Source organism: Thamnophis sirtalis, unplaced genomic scaffold (assembly GCF_051295495.1).
Source record: "Thamnophis sirtalis isolate CommonGarterSnake01/CBP01778 unplaced genomic scaffold, rThaSir2_p1.2 scaffold_4, whole genome shotgun sequence".
Classification (NCBI taxonomy): Eukaryota; Metazoa; Chordata; class Lepidosauria; order Squamata; family Natricidae; genus Thamnophis; species Thamnophis sirtalis.
In genome coordinates, this window is record NW_028261384.1 from 82385707 (window position 1) to 82408510 (window position 22804).

Genomic DNA, 22804 nt, shown 5'->3' on the forward strand with positions numbered 1-22804 from the left:
TGGTCTGAAATGGTATAGGGCAGTGATGGCTAACCTTTTTCTAAATGTGTGCCAAAACTGTGCATTCATGCACTATCGTGTGCCCCAACTGCGCATAAACGTGTGACCGTCCCCTGCACATGCATGCCCCCCCCAACTTTATTCCCAAACTTTCAATTGACCCATTGGGCCTGTTTTTTGCCCTCTCCAGGCTCGGGAGGCTTTCCTGAAGCTTGGAGAGGGTAAAAACGGCCTCCCCCAGCCCTCCGGAAGGCCAAAAATTAGTTGGCCGGCGCGCGCATGCTCACTAGAGCTGAGGGCTACTGTGCCAGCAAATATGGCTCCACATGCCACCTGTAGCACGAATACCATAGGTTCGCCATCACAGGTATAGGGTCTCCTGCTTGAGCAGTTGGCTGGAGTAGAAGACCTTCAAGGTCCCTTCCAGCTGTATTCTGATTGATTGATTGATCTCACTATCCTCATGAGAAATTTATATATAGGACAAGAAACCACAGTTTAGATGTAACTTGCCTCCAAATTGGTAAAGAAGTAAGATTCTCTTCCTATTTATTAGATCTATATACTGAATATGCATGAGGGGGGCTACTTTGGAAATGCTTTTAAATTGGGAATTAATAATTAGTAACCCAAATTATGCACATGAACTTGAAGCTTTAGTAATGGAAGTCACACTGAAAAAAATGGGACTAAAATTAAATATAACAAATGCATTAATGATAACACGCAGCCATTAAATATAGACTATAATGTCAGTCTAAATATAAGAAAAAATATTCTAAGAAACTTTTTAGAATTTCTTCAGACAAAATGTAAAATGCCCACCTTTAGCTAATAGGAGAACAAGAGCTTCACTCTATTTTTGGTACTAATGAAAAATGTTTTAGCATTTTTATAAATAGGTAGGAAAAATTGTTGTAAACCATGCATATAATTCCATTAACTAATGTACCTTATGGCTTCCTCCACAGATTCACTGACTATGTTTGAAGATGCATCAGACTGCAACAAAGGGATCATATTGATCACCCACTTCACTGGCTTATAATATTCATCACTGGAACTTAAAAGGTAGAATAATGTGGTCAGGAATATAATCTGTAAAACAGAAGAAAACATGACTCAAAATTCAGAGTATAATGAAAGAAAAAAAATAAAGGAAAAGCATATCTACTGTACATCCAGTAAATAAATAATTTCTAAAATAGGGTCTGAAGCTCTTTTCGCCACATTGCCTCTCTTATTTCAATGCAATCTTGGTCAGGACAGTTCAGAGAGAACAATGATAGAATATTTCTTTCGACTTTGAAAATACCATCTTTCCAACTGATGTTTAACTCTCCATTAAGATCAGAGAAGAATACCGGTAATGTGAGCATCTTAAGTTCCTAAGCTCATATTTTATTTATTTTATATATTTAAAATATTTATATTTATTTATTTATTTTCAAAAGCTATTTGACATGTTCTGTGTAATCTATGTACAACTAAAGTTCTTATGCCTGTTTATTTACAACCTTTAATTGGGCAGAAAGTTGCACCAGAGAACAAGTTTTGAACCAAAGTATCTCAACTTAAAGGAATACATCTTAAATCCAGAACCCATTGCTCCTATGGAATGAAATTTGACAAAATTGTGTCTGCTACAGCACAACTGTGCCTTCAGCCTATTCTTCTCAAAAACCCACCCTCAGAAACCCACATGGCACAAAGAAAATGGATGGGGCATATTCACACCCTCTTTTCCACCTCTCTCTGGTCCCTGCATCCAATTGACCTGAGTTTTTAAACCTTTTAAGGATGGTGACCAGTGAGGGAAGTATGAGAAAGGATGGCTGCTGGTAAGATGGCTGCTGGAGGGCACTGGCAGGCAATGTGTAAGCCCACTTCCTCTCTGGAGGGAAAGAGCCCTGGAGACATGTTGGGATGGAGAACAGGAGTGCAATTTTCCTTACCATCTGTTTACCCTTCTCCCTAGCAAAGTGGCAGGCAGTTCCTCCAGTCAGCCAGGGATAATAATGAGTGATTTCCAAATTTCCTGCCTGCTTCCTACAAGCAAAGTCAATGGGGAAATCAGGAGAAAGTCAGAAGACATTCATTCTCCCTCTGCTTTTTTGCCTCCTGTGGTCATTCCTTTGTTCCTCTCCTCCCAGAAAAATGACACACAGTTCCATGGGTCAGCTGATTTCCAATGCTCTTTGCCAGCATTCCATAAATAAACTAGGGAAGCCTGCAAGAGGTTGGAAGTTGCTCACATTGCCATTGCTATTTTTTTTGCCACCAATGGTTATTCTCTGTTAAGATAAATGAAGTATCTTTAAAAGGATGACCCAATGTGTTACAGCTTGTCTAGTCAAACACCACAATAAGGATTAGAATGAATGTCTATCTATGTAGAGAAAAAGCAGATCTTCTACTACAGATTCATAGCATTTTGAGGTAACAATATTTATATTGCAGTGGAGGATTTTACATGAGCCTCAAATATTTTTTTGTCTGAGATAAATAACATAAGTTTTTTGCTATGCACTTTTGCATTCCAAGTACAGAAAATGAATGGAATAATAAAGGAATCATATGTGCCAGTCATTCTTTCTCAACCCAATACATCTTACAGGATTGTTGTGGGAAAATAGGATGAGAAAGGTCTATTGGATATGTTTGTTGTCTTGAGTTATTTGTAAAGATAATAAAAACAAAATACAAATAAATAAATAAATTTCTCAAAAGTCTGCAATGTATGAAACTACCCTATTTTTCTCATGTCTTGTCACTAATCCATAATTTTGCAAAAGGTCACAAGAGAATTTGTGCTGGATATCCAGGTCAAAGGTGCCCCCATATTCTGTTTACTGTAAATATCATATTAAGTGCATACAAATGATGTGGTCATACTTACCAGTGAAAGAACAAAATTAAGAACTGCAGTGCTACTGTGGAAAAGGACTGTTACCAAAGTTGTAACTGTGGTAAAAAGAAGGGTAACATTATGACTCATCAGTATCCAAAGTGATTCTAAGATCTACAAAAGATGCAGAATTAGATGCATTATCATAGAGCGCAGGTCATACATTTAACTTATAAGAAAACATAATTTGATTGACTCTAAGGGGGAAAACATTCTGGAAGATCGTTATTGAAATACTTTAACTTATGGTGCAAAAAATTAGATTCAGTATCTTAAGCAATCTTTCCAATGTTATGTATATACATATCTGCATAAATTACAATATGTTTTAAATATACAGACCTAATCATTATTCATTTAAATTTAAATTTTATCCCTGTATTTATTTTAAAGAAAGCCAATATTTTTTTTCTATAGTAATTTATCTTTGTCCTCAGGTTCAAGAGTGGGATCAACTTGGTTTTGCAGAATAAAAGCAGAATACATAATTTATAATAAGGATTCTCTCCTTCTCCTGACTTACTATATATGCTCACAATCTAGACATGTAAAGGAAATAGTCTACTCTTTTTCAGCTTTGCAAAAAGTGTTATGACTTACGGTACATATTATACTAAGTATATTACTGCCATCATAATTAACCTTCCCTTTATGCTATTTCCATACTGTTTTTATTCTTTTTCATTTTTGCTGCATCTGACTCAAAGGCAGATACTAGAATTATGTGTAGCTTTCATGTAGAAGAAAGTCAGTACAGAGATAGTTTAAAAAAGAATAATGATAATGATGGAAGAAATTTAGGGTAATTGGAGGCTAGGAATTCACAGGATTCAAGAAAAACAACAACTGGAGAAAAATAAGTACAGACAGGAAAACATATACTAAAAATTATAAGAACAATAAACCAGCACCTCAAAATTTTGATGAAGAGCCAAAAATGAATTTCAAATGCAGATTTTAATGAGGCCAATTTTTGAACACAATTCTATGCCTATCTGCTTTTATTTTTGTTAAAATGAATTAATTATAAATTAGTATATCCTGTAATATTTATTATAAAACCACATACCGAAACAAATGTTTCAATATTCTCATGAATAAAAGAAGCAACATCTTGCCAATCAAGCATGTCAGTTGTCCAACTATGCTCACGATTTAAATGCTTTTTGTGATTTTTTTGTTGGCCAGAATGAGTTGTATTCTATAAAACAAAAGCAAATATTACAAAACATTTCATGTATTGAATTTCACAGAATAAAAGGAACAAGGTATAAATTTATTTTTCAAATAAAAGCAAGATTAGCCTGGATTACAGATCTCTGTAGAAATTACGGTATTTTTCACACACACACCCAAAGTGAGTGGAAAGGTCTGTGCGTCTTATAGAGCAAATATTGCAGCAAGAGGGGGATTGGTGCTGGGGAACACTGGAGTCTTCGCTGCCAAGCAGCCTATTGGCAGTTGCATCAGCCTCCCAGAATACTGTGGATGAGCTGTTCTAGGCAACAAGGATTGCTGTCACCACCTATTGCCGCCCGTTTGCTGTCGCCAATCGATGGTTCACTGCCACCCGATCGCCATTACTTGTTCGCAACAAACAGGTGGTAGCGAGTGGTGGCGGCAAACAGTGGGAAGCGAATGGGTGGCAGCGGCAAGCAGGCAGTGAGGAATAACTGGTGATCACAGCGATCCCCGCAGACTAGAACAGCTGATAGGTGGTATTCCAGCAGGTAAATCCAATCACCAATCAGCTGCTTGACAGCAAAGGCTCCAGTGTTCCTCAGTTTAGTTGGCTGGTGGTGGGCGCAATGGAGTGCTGCCTTCATGAACCATGTGCTGGGGCTGCGATAACGTGCTGAAGCTGACCAGGATGTTTTCTGCAAGGACACTAGCCAGATGAATACCGGATGAATACTGGGAAGCAGAGGCAGATTTTTTTTTCTTGTCTTCCTCCTCTAAAGCTAATGTGTGTCTTATAGTTCAGAGCATCTTATAGTGTGAAAAATACGGCATATAACACTTTATAGCATAGTGTCTCAAAATGGTCACTATTGATCCCCTGGGTGGCAAGGAGTCACTGTTATTATTGATTATTTGCTGTACTATTAAAAAAGTATTCATTGAATTATTTTCATATAATAAATGCTTGGGTAGTTGATGAACAATTTAAAAATTCATGAAGATGTTTATGGGTTGGACTTCCTACCAAGATGGCTGTTTCACAGTAAGAACGTCTTTTTTCTCTTACCAATGATCTGTTGATTTTACTGCCAAAATTGGTTTTTTAGCAGTACTGCTCCCTAGTTTTGAACGGGAGCATTTAGGAATGACCCAAGAAGCCTTTTGGACAATTGTGGATGCAGTTGGGAAAGAGGGTCCTGAAGATTCCAATTCCCTCTGGAAGAAATCAAAGTCACTGGGCATATATTTCTTTCTGTCAGCAGTTTCATTTTCCTAAGCATATCTGGACATTAACTTCCACTTTTTGAACATTGTTTCATTTTTTTTTCTGATTTAAAATTGATTAGTGGTTGAATGTTATTTCAACTCTTTGCTAGGGGTTGAATTGTTTTTTTTTCTTTTCGATATATGTTGTTCTAATAACCTCTGTCCTTTTCATATAAAAACAAGGCAGGCATTGTTGGGAGGAAAGGGATGTAAAAGTTTTTAGATTCTCACCACAAGATTTCTATCGTTTTTGAACTGGCAAAATATCTGGAGTTTATATCTATTGACTTTTTAACCTGGGATTGAAACATAAAGAAACATATAGAAAACATCTCTTTTTTGTTCTTTGGTTCCTGATCAAGTTTTATAGACTAAGAAATGGCTGAACATTGGCTGAAACTAAGGAAGAAGGGTGGAGGACCTTTCTCTTTAAATAGTTTGATAAGACAATAACGAACCTGCAAAATATGTTGGGGCATAGAATTTGGGCTTTTTTTTAAAGTTACAGGAAAAGAAAAGGGAACATGGCTCTCTTTGCCTTGTTTTGCTGGCCACGCAAACCAAGATAAAGGTGTTTTTAAAATGGCTTATTTTAACAATTTCCTAACAGAATATAAAATTATGCCTCTGTTGATAAAAGACGTTTGACAGCTATATAAAAATTTCTCAATTTCCCTGCAGTATTCTTTCACCTTAAGTATACACAAAGACTTTAATACACATATATACCCAAAGACAGGGCAAAAATATCAGAGCTTTAGTTTTATACACTATGGTCATTCTCATCCTAGATCCTAGTTTGTTCAAAGGTATTTGTAAAGAAGGCTTAGCAATTCTGCAGTAAATTGTATAGGTAAGCCAACTTTTATTAACTTTCTTCTCAATAAGCACTTAAGAAGAGGAAAAAGATTGGTGTTATTATTTTTCCTTTTTTAAAAATACATTTGTTTAGCCAAATCCAACTATCTGCCTCATCTCTAAACTAGATCCATTCCCAAAGTTGCAAACTATACCTTCCCCCACCACTATTTGAATGCTGCTGGTTGCCGCTGAAATTGTTGATGCGCTCTGGGCCTCTTGCCAGTGGGCACACGCCAGAAGCATCAATTAATTGTCCTGCAGGAGGAATTAGCTGTAAAGATCTGTGTCGCAGTTGTTGACCCACAACTATGCAGAAGTAGAAGTGGCGGAGTTGTAATGGCAGCAGTATATCATTGATGCAGGCAAATCATGGATGAAGACCTGGAATGGGTCAGTTGGGCTGGAAAAGCCATGGGCATGTTTATGCGGTTGGGATGAATTGTCCTAGACCCATGAAAGTGAGAGCAAAACAGAACTGCAAAAATGTCAGGGAAAAGGGATATTATTTCAAAGTGAAGTCATCTCTATTCAAGAAGACCTGTCTGCAAATAACTGCCAGATGCTATTTTGTTTTTTGTCATATGAGGACCACTTTAGATGATTTTAGCAATTGTCCTGATCTGTAGTGACAAGTACAATATGTACAATAAGTTCTTTAGGAACTTACTTGTAAAAAGTAACTCAGCAACTTGGTCGCACATTCTATAACTTCCAGACCAAGCAAAAAGATAGATCTACACAGAATGCATTCAAATACAAGTATTCACATGGATTTATGCATATAGTATGTGATTCCTGTTGCTACACTGCCCCCAGGAAACAGAAAGAAATAGGTATATCCTGTCACCAACATCACTTGTTATAATATACATTGTCATATGTATTGGTAACTCAATGTAAATCAATAATTGTTAGGCACTCTTCAGATGTCAAGGTAGCCCATGCATATGCTCCCTTCATTGGAAGCACCCAGGTTCCTAAGAGAATCCTGCATCTTGAGATATTTACATAATTTATCTTTATAACTATTAACAAACTATTAATAAAATATTATGCTGCAATTTCTCTTGGAGTAATATACTGCCAATGTAAAGAAGATACTTACTTTTGCAAACCAAGAATGATATAGTCTGTCCCAAAGCTCCAGAACTTGTTTTTCAATCACAGCAGTATTATGTACTTTTTCTCCTAATATTTTATCAAGCTATAAAATATATTTTAAAAGTGTCAAAATATTTGAAAAGGAACATATTCATTGACCAATTATGTATTTTATATTTATTAAATATCCATTAAACTATTATGGATTAAAAAATGCTCATCCTATTTATTCATTCACTTGCTAGAAATATTGGAAATTTTGAAAAACTATATACATGCACACACACACACACACACACACACACACACACATGCATGCGCGGGCGGACACACACACACACACACACACACGGAAAGTAACAGAATTTAGATTATCAAATCCAGAACTACATTATGTTATTTCAGAACCAACTGTTGTTGTTTTGCTCAGTTAATACTGCTTAATAATGTACATTCTCCAAATATGCTTGTACAAGTCTTTTATTGGACTTAGAAGGTAAACAAATTGTTAAAATTTTATCTCATAATGATATTAGGAGGGATTAAAAAGCTTATTTAACATTTATCAATTATAGTTTAATAACAACTGCAAGTTTATGTTTTTAATTGAGATAATTTGAAATATCTATTTTTACATACTTTTTATAGTTTTATTTTTCAGACTGCTTTGAAATTTGATGAATAACAGCACAAAATGTATTTTTCATTAATATGTAGTTAAAGACAAACTATTTGCAAACAATATCAATATTAAATATAAATCAAAGGTTATTTCTGCAGTCATGAATCTTTTTGAAAAGAAAGTAAGAAATAGCAGAACATTAATCTCCAAAGAGGAATCTTATCATTACCTTATGTGTTATCCATTCTCGCCCATACTGATAAACATTATTAGCAGCTGAATTCAAAGCCTCCTGAATGACTTGAGCTTCAGGAAGCCAACTAATTAAGAAATACAAATTTAAAAAATGCATTTTAATTGCAAATATTCTAATTGCATGTATACTGTTTCAATAAATAAATGAAGATAGACAACTTGGTACTTTTAATAGGAATGATGTTTAAATGTAGTTTATCATGCCAAATAGCATACATTCAGATTTATAAGTTTTTCTGAAAGTTCAGCACATTGAACAGTAGCTATTGAAATGTCACTACAAAAAAATCCTTGATCTTGCTATTTATCTGAAATATATTCATTTACAAATATTTTCCAACAATGGCAGAATTATGTGGATTAAAGGAAAATACCAAATTTCCATAGGGATTTCTCAGGAATAGAGCCTATCTTTGTAAATATAATTTTTATTGAAAACATTTTAACAAGATAATACAAATGTTAAAAAATAAAATAATAGTAAATATCTAAGAAAATTAGAAAAAGAAATGAAAAAGGATTATAAAGAGCTTCTGATCTTTTTAACAGCAGTTATACATGCATTTATATTTTACCCTCTCTAAGTTTACATCATAATTTCCCTCTTTCTATAAGCTACTTTTCTAATATACAAACTCATAAATCATAAGCATATTTTTTCTTTTTTATAATAATTGTATTAAACATTACTATTGGGAAAAATAAAAACTAATACAAACTCTAAAATATAAAAAGAAAAATATAGAAGTGCAAAAAAAGAAAAAGAAAGAAGAAAAATATATTAAAAAGTAACTTCCCCCTTTATAACTTATCACCATTTCTTATGCTCTCTCTTCTTTCCATTTTTCTAAAAGCCTTATTATTCATTCCTAGTCAGCAAAAGTCTATTATGGGCTACCAAAATAACAATATATCTATTTTAATCTTCATCGAATAAGACAACTCTTTCTTTATAATACCTTGGGTTTTAATTCCTTCAAACAATGTCCAACGTTACTAGATTTCTTCCATTTTTTTGTCTCTTCTCTGTGCATTTTCAAACATTGAACAAATCTCTTTTGTAAATTCAATTTAAAAAGTTATCTAAATCACTCTTCTAGTTTGATATTTCTATGTCATTTTTAAATATTAAAACATCAATTAGGTTCATCTGTATATCCAGTGTATCATTTTATAAGGTTGAAATTGATATAAATATGCATTTAAACATGACAAGTTACAGGAATTATCATTCTGGTAAGTTACAAGAATGATAATTACAAGTTACAATAGTCATGAACACTACATATAGTAGTGTTTCAATATTTCAGGGGCTGCCACAAAGAAGAGGGGTTAACCTATTTTCCAAGGCACAGAAGGCAAGACATGAAACAATAGATGGAAACTAATCAAGAAGAGATCTGAAATTCATGTTTCTATGCAATATTGTTCTTTACAGCACTGGACTTTTCTTTTACCACCAGACATATCACCAGCTGACCATTCTTTCATGGGGTCCAGTACTGGCAGGTCTTTTTACACACATAATAACATCTGCAATATTCCGGCTGGGTGGAAGATGGCAATAGTTGTCCCCAGATACAAAAAAGGGAATAAAAAGGATCCTAGAATTATAGGGTGATCAGTCTGATTGACATTGTATATGTTAAGTTTTGACTAGAATTGAAACCTGGGTATAAAAATATCATATCCTCATAGAAAAACAAGATTTAAGATGAAGCCAATCTATCATCAATAACTGCTCTATTGTAAACCATCTAATTGCCAAATTTATCTATAAGAGACACATGTCCCTTGGCAAATTGCCAGTGGAGGGGCAGCTGAAGATGAATACCTGCGGTGGGTCGGCTGAAGTGGGGGAGTCAGAGTGACATGGCCATGGCCATGTGTTATGGCCAATTATCCTAGACTCTGCTAGCTTTGCTGGCATTTTCTCTTTTGGAAAAAGAGGTGAATTCTGGAGGAGAAAATGCCATTTCCTTTCCTACCACTAGCACAGGTTTGTCAGTTTCTTCATCCAAAAGCTCAATGGCTCATGAGCTTTTCCACTTCTATCATATTTGAGTAATATTTTATTATATGTCTTCAGTTTTGGCAATATACTCTCAAAATGTTTTTATATCTCTCTCTTTGAAATTCACTCTGTTTAAAATTCAATACAATATAATAGCAGAGTTGGAAGGGACCTTGGAGGTCTTTTAGTCCAACCTCCTGCCTAGGCAGAAAACCCTATACCGTTTCAGACAAATGGCTATCCAACATCTTCTTAAAGACTCCCAGTGTTGGGGCATTCACAACTTCTGGAGGCAAGCTGTTCAACTGATTAATTTTTCTGTCAGGAAATTTCTCCTCAGTTCTAAGTTGCTTCTCTCCTTGATTAGTTTCCACCCATTGCTTCTTGTTCTACCCTCAGGTGCCTTGGAAAATAGTTTGACTCCCTCTTCTTTGTGGCAACCCCTGAGATATTGGAACACTGCTATCATGTCTCCCCTAGTCCTTCTTCCTATTAAACTAGACATACCCAGTTCCTCCAACCATTCTTCATATGTTTTAGTCTCCAGTCCCCTAATCATCTTTGCTCTTCTCTGCACTCTTTCTAGAGTCTCCACATCTTTTCTACATCGTGATGATCAAAACTGGATGCAGTATTCCAAGTGTGGCCTTATCAAGGCATTATAAAGTGGTATTAACACTTCACGTGATCTTGATTCTATCCCTCTGTTTATGCAGGCTAGAACTGTGTTGGCTTTTTTGGCAGCTGCTGCACACTGCTGGCTCAAATTTAAATGGTTGTCCACTAGGACTCCAAGATCTCTTTCACAGTTACTACAGTTGAGCAAAGTACCACCTATACTGTATCTGTGCATTTCGTTTTTGTTGCCTAAATGTAGAACCTTACTCTTTTCACCATTGAATTTCATTTTATTCATTCATTCCTTTAAAAAAATTTAATTCAAGATTTTTTGTTTTATTTATTGGGACAAGTGTTCCACTTTCTAAACAATACTTTTATGTCCTTAATATCTTCCTTTACAATGTTAATACACCATGTTGGCCAGACTATGAAGTCATTTTCAATAATTTCAGGAATATATTGTGTTTACTCTTTACTATTACGACCTGTTGATAAAGCAACAGCTTTATGGAGGGAGTGCGACCTTTAATCATCACTTTAAGTTTCTTTTTACCAGTCTTTTCAACTTTGTGACTTAATATGTAGATTATTGCATCTCTAAATGTTGAATTTTATTGTATTATGGTCACTATTCCAAATCAAATTAACTACATACATTTCTCTCAATAAGTCCTGAATACTCCCTTGTTAGATCAATCATCAATTGCTCCAGTGTAGTGTAATTTATACTGTTTAAGAATTTTAGTTCTCTGTCATGGAAAATTTTAGAGTAGATGATATTCATCTTTAAGTACTTAGAAAAAAATGTTAAATCACTATTGATTTGTCTTTCCGAGGTGGCGCAGTGCAGTACTGCAGGCCACTTCAGCTGGCTGTTATCTGCAATTCAGTGGTTCTAATCTCACCGGCTCAACGTTGAGCCGGTCAGCCTTCCATCCTTCTGAGGTGGGTGAAATGAGGACCCAGACTGTGGGGACGATATGCTGACTCTGTAAACTGCTTAGAGAGGGCTGAAAGCCCTATGAAGCGGTATATAAGTCTAACTGCTACTGCTAACTGCTATTGCTATTTCCAGAATACTTTTATTCAATTTTGGATTGGTTAACTTTGTAATTGACTCTGGAAATAATATAAATGCTTTGATTTCAGTAAAACATTTGAAATAGCAATAATATTCTGATTAAGAAACCAATTAAGAATGGATTAATTATATTTAAGTAGAGGCTGGACCAGAATATTTTGAAAGACACCTCTTGGCTGAGAGCATCTCATTTGTTTCAGTTATTGCCTTTGTTAAATAATATTGTTTGTCCACATGCATCCTGAGTAATTGTGACAGACAGTTCTAGAAAAATATTGACTCAATATAAGGCAAAGATGAAATATGTTTGAGAACAATAAAAAATAGGAACTGAAAATATTGCAATGCTTAAATAAAATGAACAGTACAACTACAGTTAGAAATAGAGTATTTTCTATTAGTTCATTTCTATTGTACCCTTATATCTGGAGAAGGTTAAAATGTTTACTATAAAACAATTCAAATTTCCCAAAAATTAAATCACTTTAAAAAGTACAAAAAATGAACTAAAGTGATTTATATTGTCCAAATTATATGTAGCTGATTTGTATGCATCTCAAATTTGATACTGCAGAGGTGTCGAAGTACAGGAAAGGACAGTCAAAATGATAAAAAGTCTGAAACAATGTGGCTGTGAGAAAAGGTAGGACTTTTCAGTTCAGAAAATGAAATATAAAAATATGCAGCAAAACAGATTTAAGGAGAAAAAACTGGCTTGATCCATGTCTGAGTGCTGACATCAGGTCTGTTGGCATTTTCTTAACAAAATATTTGATTTAAGGAAGAGCAAACAGGCACCGTGTTCATGTTTAAGGTGTCCTGCAAATAAACCATACTACACATGGCGCAAAAAAGTGGATAAAATGCTGGAAAATGGTTTCTTCCAGTAAAGTATTTTCTTGATTTGAGTGCTAGATATACAGTATAAATAGAAAAATGCTATTGTAAAAATATCAGCTTGAAAGTATCCTATTGGCATATCACTGACTATGAGAACAGAATTCTTGATCAGATAGAATAATTATCTGACCTGAAATAATCCTTCTGTTTTAGGATTCAAGGAAGAATTCAAATAATTTAATTTATAGAAACTGAATTTCTTAACTTGACATGGTAAGATCATAACTTGATGTTGAGGCAGTATCAAAAGCTTCCAGAGTGATTTGGGAGTATTGGTGAGTTTTTACATATATTTCTCAATCCAGCCATATTCTTCTCATTAAAGCCAATATCTTATTAGTTTAAAATGTTTTCAAAATTCAACAATAGGTCAAAAATAAATTACATTTCTCATATTTTCCATCATAATGTAATATTTTCCATCAAAATATCAAAATGAAGAGAATATTCATATCCTATCGGTTATGGCATTACTTACTTGGCCCATTCTGGGTGTTTGGCTACTGTTTCATTAATCAACCTGCTTGTTACTTCAATCATATGTACACTTTCCTGATGAACCTAATGCAATACAGAGGGAAGAAAAAAATGAATGTATCACACCATTGAATATATACCTTACATTTCTTCTGTGATTAAGATTGATAGTTTAGTGTAACCCTTAGAAATGTGCCCACCAGCCAAGATCCCAGGAAATGAAAGAGAGATGGTTGCTATCATCTGTGAGTTGTTACAAGCTTTCAAGGACTCTGCTCTGCAGATAACTGGTATTCTAGATTAAGATAATAGTTGGAATTGCTGCTTGTATATCATTCTCTCCATTGCCCACTCCCTTGCAATCACTTCTGCATGCCACCACCACAGCCAATGGTGGGCATCTAAACATCCTAAATCCATGGGAGTGGTCTTGGAAATTCTGGTTAGGCTGTTTACTCTCAGCTTGTTTGGCAGTTCCTTGTTAAAATATTGTTTACTTCTTGATTGCTGCTCTGATGTTAATCTTGGAGTTAATCTATGCTCATCTGGGTGTCAATTATTAATGGCAGGATATGTTAGTCTTTTTGTTCCCCTCTTAGCTTATTGATTGCCTCTTTTGTCTAGTTTGTAGTATAGATATTACATCTTTAACTCTTTAATTTTGCAACATATGGAGAGACTTCATTATATGTTAACCAGACTTGAATGGGAAACTAGGTATCCTCGACTAAACCATGTCCATCAGCACTAGGGAATTTCTAAAAGCCTAATACTCTGATAAATTATCTATCAATAGACATAATAAAATTTAAAAGACATAATAAAAATTAAAGTGTTTTCATTTTTATAGACTGTACATATTTTAAATTTGTTTTCTTATAAGAAAATTATCTACAACCACAACCATATATGATGGTATATCTTTATTCCTTCCTTATTTCAAAGAAAAAAAGGAAAGAAAAATACATTTTATGCTTTGTCAATATTCACCTATCTATCTTTACATAAAAGAGAATGTTAATATAATGGATACATTGCAGGTGTCTCACAAATTTAAATAAATCACAATTTGAATAATCATCCTGATATATGAATAACCTGGTAGGAATGAGGTTCTTTTCCTACTTTGTGCATATCGCAGCTTTTTTTGCTGGAAAAACAAACTTATCTAATCTGAGGGAAACTAAAATAACTTGCTTTTCTTTTTCAACCATTGTTTAGTGTGGTTATTAGAATATACATTAATTATATCAATTTTGAAAAGAAATAAAACACTGACCATTAGTGAAATATGCAGATTAGAATGAATAAAGTTTCAGAAAAAATATTGTATTGTTTAATAGGGCACATACCTGTACTGTAAGGAGCAGCGCAAGCAACAGGGTGCCTATTACTAGCACAAATATAATGAATATGCTAATGATTTTATCTAGGATTTTTTCCAACCACACGATCAGCTGTGAAAAACAAGAAAATGTAATAAACTTCTTTCTAAAGTTCCCGCAAAGTGTTTCCAAAACTCTATGAATAGCTTCTCCAACCTTACAGAAATGATTTCAGGTAGTGAAAGATAGTAGATGAATATTGCTTCTGTCTCTTTCCTATTTAAGAATGCTTCATTCTTAATAACTCAAAATCCCAATTATTAACTATAATAAGACTCTCAAAACAACACTGGAAAAGTTGTGCTACTTACAATCTGAAACCCCACCAGTTTTTTTATTATTTTTAATAGAAAAATGTTATGACAAAGTGCAGGGTGCTTATTTCTTAAAAACTATTTGAACTAGAGCAATTTCACAAATAATTTTAAATACCTTGCTATCTAATATGAGAATAATTCTTCCAAGCCCCTTAACTGGTTGTGGTACAAGAACTTCTTGACGTTGTCTCACAAATTCTTGCAGAACATGCCAGTAGCTACTGCAGTAAGTCAGTGAGAATTGTACTACTCCAAAGTGGACCAACAGTTTTTTTAAAACCCACACTGCAAACATAAAAAAAGGAATGAAGTACTTTTCATACATAATACCTATACTTTTTGCTCATAAAGTTATTTTGTTTCAATAAGAATTAATAGCAATATAAATAGCACATACATACTGCCCAAAACACAGCACCCTCTTGGTGGTTTACAATGTCAATGTAATATGGGTCTTCTTTTTACTGATCTCAGAAAACGGGAATGCTGAATCAACCTTGAGCCCCATCAGGACAGAGCTCCAGGCTGTGGGCATGCATTCTACATTCTAACTACCACGGTAGGGCTATATTCACTTTAATTAAGCTCATATTCAAACTTTTCTGCCTGAATCAACAGCCCACAAAATATTTTTTGCCCTCCCCAGGCTCCAGAGGCTTTTGGATTATCAGTTAATGTTAAACATGTTAATTTTTTTTATATACATATGAAAACCACATCACTGGAATTTAGAATTAAAATAACACTATTGCAGACACTACTTCATATACAAGTTTTGCTTCAGAAGTTTCAAGATTGGATGTTTATTTTTTTCTTTTAAGCATACAAAACATTAAGAAGCATGATAAGTTATCAGTAAGCAAACATCTCAAAGTATGCAAAATGTGATTATTTTAAGACAACCTAGGACAGTGATGATGAACCTTTTTTGGCTTGCGTGCCATAAGCAAGGGGAGCGCAGGGGGGTCATGTGCAGGCGTGCTGCATCCATAATGCAATGTGTATGCACGCATGACAGGCGCAACCCATTTTTTGCATGATTTTTCGCTCTCCCCAGGCTCCAGAAGCTTTAAAGGAGCCTGGGGAGGGCGAAAACATCCTCCCCCTCCCCCCGGAGGCCCTCCAGAGGCTTCAGGAGCCTCCCTAAAGCCTCCAGAGTGCAAAAAACCAGCTCTATGGGCAAACCAGAAGTTCAGGAACAGACTTCTGGTTTACTCATAGGACCAATTTCAGCCCTCTGGAGTCTTCAGGGGCCTTCTGGAGGCTTCCCTGAAGGCTCTGGAGGACAAAAAATGATCCTTCGAGCAAACCGGAAGTCCGTTCCTGAACCTCCTGTTTGCCTGTAGGGCTGGGGTTTTTTGTGCTCCGCAGCCTTCAGGGAAGATCCTGAAGCCTCCGGAGGGCCTCTAGAGGGGGATGTTTTCGCCTTCTCCAGGCTCCAATAAAGCCTCTGGAGCCTGGGGAGGGCGAAAAATGGCTTTAAAAAAGGCTAAACTCAGTTGGCACTCCTCACGTGCCCTGATAAATGGCTCCACATAACATCTGTGGCCCGTGTGCCATAGGTTTGCCATCCCGGACCTCGGAGCAAAATACAGTAAGAGGTTTGTCCTTCAAACAGTGGTTTATCTACAAGGAATATATACATACACATACTACACAGACAGACAATCAATCATCAACTATAGCACGGAAGCACACAAGGACAGAGATATACGTCCCAACAAGGCCTCTCTAATAATAGTCTCTTAAAGTGGTAAAGAGTCAAATAACCCTGCTAACTCAATACTATCATTGCATCAGCATTATAATATTATAGCAGCTGCTCAGCTATTAAATCATCATTAACCTGACAAAACATGTGAGAAAGGTGCTTATGAATAATAAGCTGAAAATGGTTGCATGAACAGAAATCTGATTTCCAGATCATGAGTTGTAAGAGGTTCTAGATCAGTGATGGCGAACCTATGACACGCGTGTCAGTGCTGACACGCGTAGCCATTTGGGGTGACACGCACAGGATTTCATGCGATTCATCCTCGGCTCCTGCACGGCCGCCGAGGATGAAAGAATCTGTGCTGGAGGAATGGGGGGGGCGGGACGTGTGATCTCCCCCGCCCACACTCACTTACTGTATCGCCGCCGCCCCTTTCTGAGCGAGGGGCTGCTGGTAAGGCGTGCGTGCCGTGCGCACACACGTCATCAGCGCGGCGAGGGAGGACCCGCAGGAGAGGAGCGCGGGAACAGTGCGCGCCTCTCTCCAGTCAGGCCGGCACAGAGAGTCTACTACTGGGACTGTCGGTTATGACCGCACCACAGCAGGGAACAGCGGAGTGCCAACGGGAACTGTGAGCGCCATTAGCAGCAACTATTGGAGTGCCATGGACTTGTAATTGCCCACAATAACTGAGATAAGTGAGGGGGAGGTTGTGTTAGCTTGTTAGGCTAGTTAACCCCTAATTGGCTATCTATAATTTTATCTTCTGTCACTGGCCCACTGATGGAGCACCCAAAAAATAAAAAACAAAGGTTAAGTAAAGGGAGTGGTAGTGGCAGTGGCCGACCCTTTCAAGAGACATGGAGCGAGATGTATGGCATTATAGAAAAAAATGGCAGATCATTTTGCGTTCTATGTACTGAAACGGTAGTAAGCAGAACGTGGAATATAAATAGACATTTTGAAACTAATCATTCCCAGCTCTTGGAAAAAAGTGAGGATGAAAGGAGGGAATACATTTCCAGGAAGCTACACCTTTATAAGAGCCAATCTAACTCCATCCTTAAATTTATGAAAGGCTCTACAAATTTAAACTCTGCAAGTTTGAGCATTGCTCACTCCATAGCTCAGCATGCAAAAGCACTTAACAAAGAAGTTACTAATCAGGTATGTTAAATAATTTGTTTTTGGTTTATTAAATACAATTATATATTGCAATTATACATTTTTGTAGTTTAAACTATAAATTGCGCAAAATTATGTTTTTGTCGAAGTGACACACAATGCGAGTTATGCTCGATTTTTTGCCGATTTTTGACACACCACGCCAAAAAGGTTGCCCATCACTGTTCTAGATAGACAACACTTGGAAGTATTGGTAATCCACCAATACTTGACAACCTTAATGGGCATTATAATTGCCATCACTGTGCAACATCACATGATAGCCTTGTTTAATGACATTAATGATATTTCCACCACAACTCTGGGCTAGTCTTATCAGCTCCAAGGCTCAGTAAGTGTTGGGACTGCCTCTAATTGGTTTTTTAATTTTGTAATTTTAATAGATTTGTATGCCGCCCAATCCCGAAAGACTCCGGGCGGCTTACATAAAAGCAATTAAAAGATTAAAAAGATTAAAAACACCAAAACAATACAGTTTAAAATAGAAAAACACAACATGCACTCAGTTATAATGGGGCTGAAGTTCAGTCAAGCTCAACAGCCCCAGGCCTGCCGAAACAGCCAGGTCTTAACAGACTTACGGAAGGCCAGGAAAGTGGGGAGGGTCCAGATCTCGGGGGGTAGCTCGTTCCAAAGGCCGGGGCAGCAACAAAGAAGGCTCTCCCCCGGGAAGCCGCCAGACGGCATTGTGTGGCTGACGGTACCCGGAGAAGGCCCATCCTGTGCGATCTTATTGGACGCTGGGAGGTATGTTGCAGGAGGCGGTCACGGAAATATCCAGGTCCTAGGCCATGTAGGGCTTTATAGGTAATAACCAGCACTTTGAAGCATGTCTGGAGACCGATGGGAAGCCAGTGCAGCTCACGGAGGATAGGTGTAACATGGATGTACCTAGGTACACCCAGTATCGCTCGCACGGCTGCATTCTAGACCAATTGTAGTCTCCGAATACTCTTCAGGGGCAGCCCCATGTGGTTCTTATCTCCACCATTTCTCTGCTCGATTGCCTTCTCTGTATTTCCTGGCTCTCGGGTCATTTGCTACATCCCAGGAAGCAGCCCATCTCAACCCAGTCCCATCTGCACTCTCCCTCATTTTTCTGCATTCTGGGACTCTTTGCTGCGCCTCATCTGATCTTGCCATCTTCTTGCTCCAGCTGCTGCTGTGACATGCCTAGGTGGCTGCTGGAACAACCAGCCTGGGACTGAGCTTTGTGCTGTGTTGTGGCTCTGGGATTGCAAAAAATCACAGTGCAAAGGCCAGCACCAGTCTGGCCCAGCAATCCAAAGGGACTTGTTGGCACACAGTGACTCTGGGGCTCAAGAACTCCTGAGCCAAAGCAAAGCACGAAGATCAGCCCCAGCCTGGTCCAGCAGGACAATGCAAAGTCATAGCTGCCCCAACAAAGTCTTTATCATAATCACCCTCACCACCCTACATGCCAATGTCCCAATTGTCTTTAACTGTATTCTTGATTCCATTGCTAATATTTGTCAGACTGGCCCTTCATGAGGAACGCTGGTCACATGAGGCCATCTTCCCGAGTCTTGCAAGAAAATGTCAACCTGAAGAAGAAAAACTACGGCTGCCTCCTCCCAAAAGGTGAAGCAAGAAATGCTCCATGAGCAGCAGGAGCAAAAAGATTCTGAAGATGGTGCCACAGTGCTGTGTGTCTAGAGGCCAAAAGGGTAAGGGGGGGACATAGGCAGGTGGTGGCAGTTGAAATGCTCCTGCAGATCAGCTAATGGATTGCCAAGTGTCTAAACTTGATCATGTGACTGTGGGTGTGTTGCAACAGCGATAACTCTGGACACCAGTCATAAGTGCCTTTGCTGAGCACCTCAATAACTCTGAATCATTGCTGAACAAATGGTCATAAGTTCAAGACTACCTATTAGCTTTTTAAAAAGAAACCTGGAGCAGATTTACAAGGGAGCTTTCAGAATAAGAAATATGAAAACCAAACAGGGTGAGGATTTGTGGAAACTAGACAAATATAATTTGCAAAAAAGAAAATTGAGTGGAAATATGACAGTGGTTTGCAAATATCTAAAAAGCTGTTAAGTTCACAGAGACAGATGTATGCCTTTGAACACTGAACTTTGGTCTTAGAACCAAAGAGGTAAGGCAACCCAGATTTAATCATAACTGGTGAATATAATGAGGAGTAAATATTATTGAACTCCTAGGAAATAGAAAGCTACATTTAGTATCTAAGGTAAATTACCAGCTGAGTTGAAATTTTGCTATAAAAGGGTTATAAAAGGATAAAAAAGGTATGAGAAGGATTTGTACCATTAAGAGCAATATTTTGGTAATTGTTTCTATGCCAATGCTAGAAGTCTTTGAATCAAGATGGGTTACTAGTTGGTTTAAATGAAAATGAAGGTGTAGCAGATATTGATAAAAGCTTGGTGGAAGTGGCAGAATTAGTGTAATAACGGGCAACAAACTTTATAGAAAGGACAAGCAGGGAAGGTATTAGTCTTTAGAACAAAGAGAGTAAGGGAGGTTGTAATTTCATTTAGTAACTCTCTACATACAACATACTAGGTTCTGGTTACAATGTGATAAATAACACATCTAATTAAATTAATTAGCTATACTATTAATTATGCTTATAATAAATCAGAATAAGTAAAAATAGGATTTAGACTGAGCTTTTTTTCCCATTCCCATCCCTGCACTTTTCAAGAATTTAGCGTGGATCCAGATAACCGTATTGCCTCATTTTTTAAGGGTTTTGGAATTTATCTGAAAATATCATCTGAAGTATTGAAAATATCATCTGAAATATCATGCTGGAAGTATTTTGTAACTGTCTCCATACCAGTTGACACTGTAGGCATCATAGTATCTAGACAGAGAAAACATCTTATATGTTAATGCTCATTAAATATAGGATTATCTATTAAGCAAGTCAGGGCAGTATGTTTCTGCAAATTGGACTCCCTAATTGGCTCTGACTAGATTTTATGATTGTTTATTTTTTCTATTGCCATAATATATTCACAGTCCTTCAAAACTGCGCTGAGTTCTAAAGATAAATAAATATGCACAAAGTTGGATTGGAGTCACAATCTCAAAGACAGTATTTAGTTACCTGCCCAATCAAAATGTAAATCATAATATAAAAAATGAATAACCTGCAAAAGGCAAAGGGAGCAATTGAATTATCCAGAAATTAAACCAAATCTGGACTATCACAATGCTCCATACGAGCAGAACAAAGTATATGTCACTGGCTTTCTTCTTTTTAGGAAATGCTGCAATCTCAGGTCTCCGTCTGCTCTTCTCATTGGCTGATGCTGATAAGGGAACAATTTCTAGAAAAAAAATAATGACAACAATAAATATTTATTATTGGATTAGCAGGCTTAATTTAAAGAAGTTAAGCATATCACTGAATATAAAACTCTTCTATTGTTATAACAGAGAACAAGCTTAGTTATAGATAGTACTCAACTTATGACCAAATTAGACTGGAACATGATGTAATCATTAGTGGAGTCGTGCCCAATTTTGTGATCCTTTTTGCGGGGTCATTAAAGGAATCACACAATCATTAAGCAAATCTGGCTTTCCCATTGACTTTGCATATTGGAAGTCCCCTGGGAAAATCACAAATGGTGATCATATAATCTGAACCTGCCAGTTGCCAAGTGTTTTATTTTTTAGTCTCATGACCACAGCAATACTACAATGATCATAAGAATGAGGACCAGTTGTAAGCCCCTTTTTTCAACTTTGAATGGTCATAAATCAAGGACTACTTGTAGTAATTAAGGCAACAGAGTGGAAACCAGAAGGCAATGATTTCTAGTCCATATTACACACAAACTCAAGTTTGTATATAAAACAAGCCAAGGTTTGTATTGGGCAGAAAGACCAACTTCTGCCCTAGGAAGCAGGCAACGATAAGCTACTTGTGAAAACTTGCCAAGAAAACTGCTGGGGGAGACAGGAGTTTCTTTTCTTAGATCTTGTGTGAGGTAAAAGTTTTTCTAGTCATTTCACTCATATATATCAAAGACTGGGAAGAGGAAGAGTCATGAAATTCAGCAAGAAAATGTTTCCCTGAAAACAAGACCTATCCCGAAAATAAGTCCTAGCATGTTTTTACACCTTTGCCTAATATAAGCCCTATCCCCAAAATAAGCCTTACTTAAGACCCCAGCCATCCATCCCTTCTGGTTGTTGTAGTGCCACGGTCAAAAGGTGAGGATTGCCAAAAACTGCCAAAAAGACAGTTAAGAATCAATGTGAGGATTGTTTTCAACATTATTTAATACCTACAATGTCATAGTGAGAAATAGGCAGCTTTTTAGATATTGTTTTTGAATGCAGATAAGGCCTTTGACAACCTAAATTGGGTTTTTATGTTTAAAGTTTTTGGAAGATATGGATTTTGGGGAGAAATTTAGTCAAAGGATCAAAGCAGTTTATATGTCACAGCAATTAAAGATTATTATTAATGGAGATTTAACCAAACCAATTCAAAAGGGTACAAGGCAAGGATGCCCCTTACGTTCCCTGTTGTTTATATTGGTTTTGGAAGTTTTAAATAGGGATATTAGGCAAGATGATATTATTATTATTACAAAGCACTGCATGGCCAATTTCTGGAAAAAATAAAAGATAAAGTGGACAGTGAACAAACTTGGTTATGGTTAACAACAGGTACATTAAAGAAAGAAACAGAGTCACTAATCCTGGCTGCGCAAGAACAAGCTATCCGCACAAATGCCATTAAGGCCAAAATCGAAAAATCCTCTGATGATGCCAAATGCAGACTTTGCAAAGAAGCTGATGAAACTGTTGATCACATACTCAGCTGCTGTAAAAAAATCGCGCAGTGATTATAAATTGCGGCACAATTCAGTAGCACAAATAATCCATTGGAATTTGTGCAAAA

The 22804-nt window shown here is 36.6% G+C and overlaps 1 protein-coding gene across 2 annotated transcripts in view; it reads right to left on the reverse strand.

Annotated features, from left to right (window-relative positions):
- Positions 1-22804, reverse strand: part of TMEM245 (transmembrane protein 245) — a 37958-nt gene that overhangs the window by 8799 nt on the left and 6355 nt on the right. For both annotated transcript variants that reach the window (XM_014071064.2, XM_014071063.2), the window contains exons 5-13: positions 21036-21215; positions 15106-15275; positions 14641-14745; positions 13290-13372; positions 8170-8260; positions 7323-7421; positions 3978-4109; positions 2900-3022; positions 953-1098 (exon numbers count right to left, since the gene is read on the reverse strand). In XM_014071064.2, the coding sequence (XP_013926539.2) occupies positions 953-1098; positions 2900-3022; positions 3978-4109; positions 7323-7421; positions 8170-8260; positions 13290-13372; positions 14641-14745; positions 15106-15275; positions 21036-21215 (1129 nt within the window). The remainder of the gene's footprint in view (positions 1-952; positions 1099-2899; positions 3023-3977; positions 4110-7322; positions 7422-8169; positions 8261-13289; positions 13373-14640; positions 14746-15105; positions 15276-21035; positions 21216-22804) is intronic.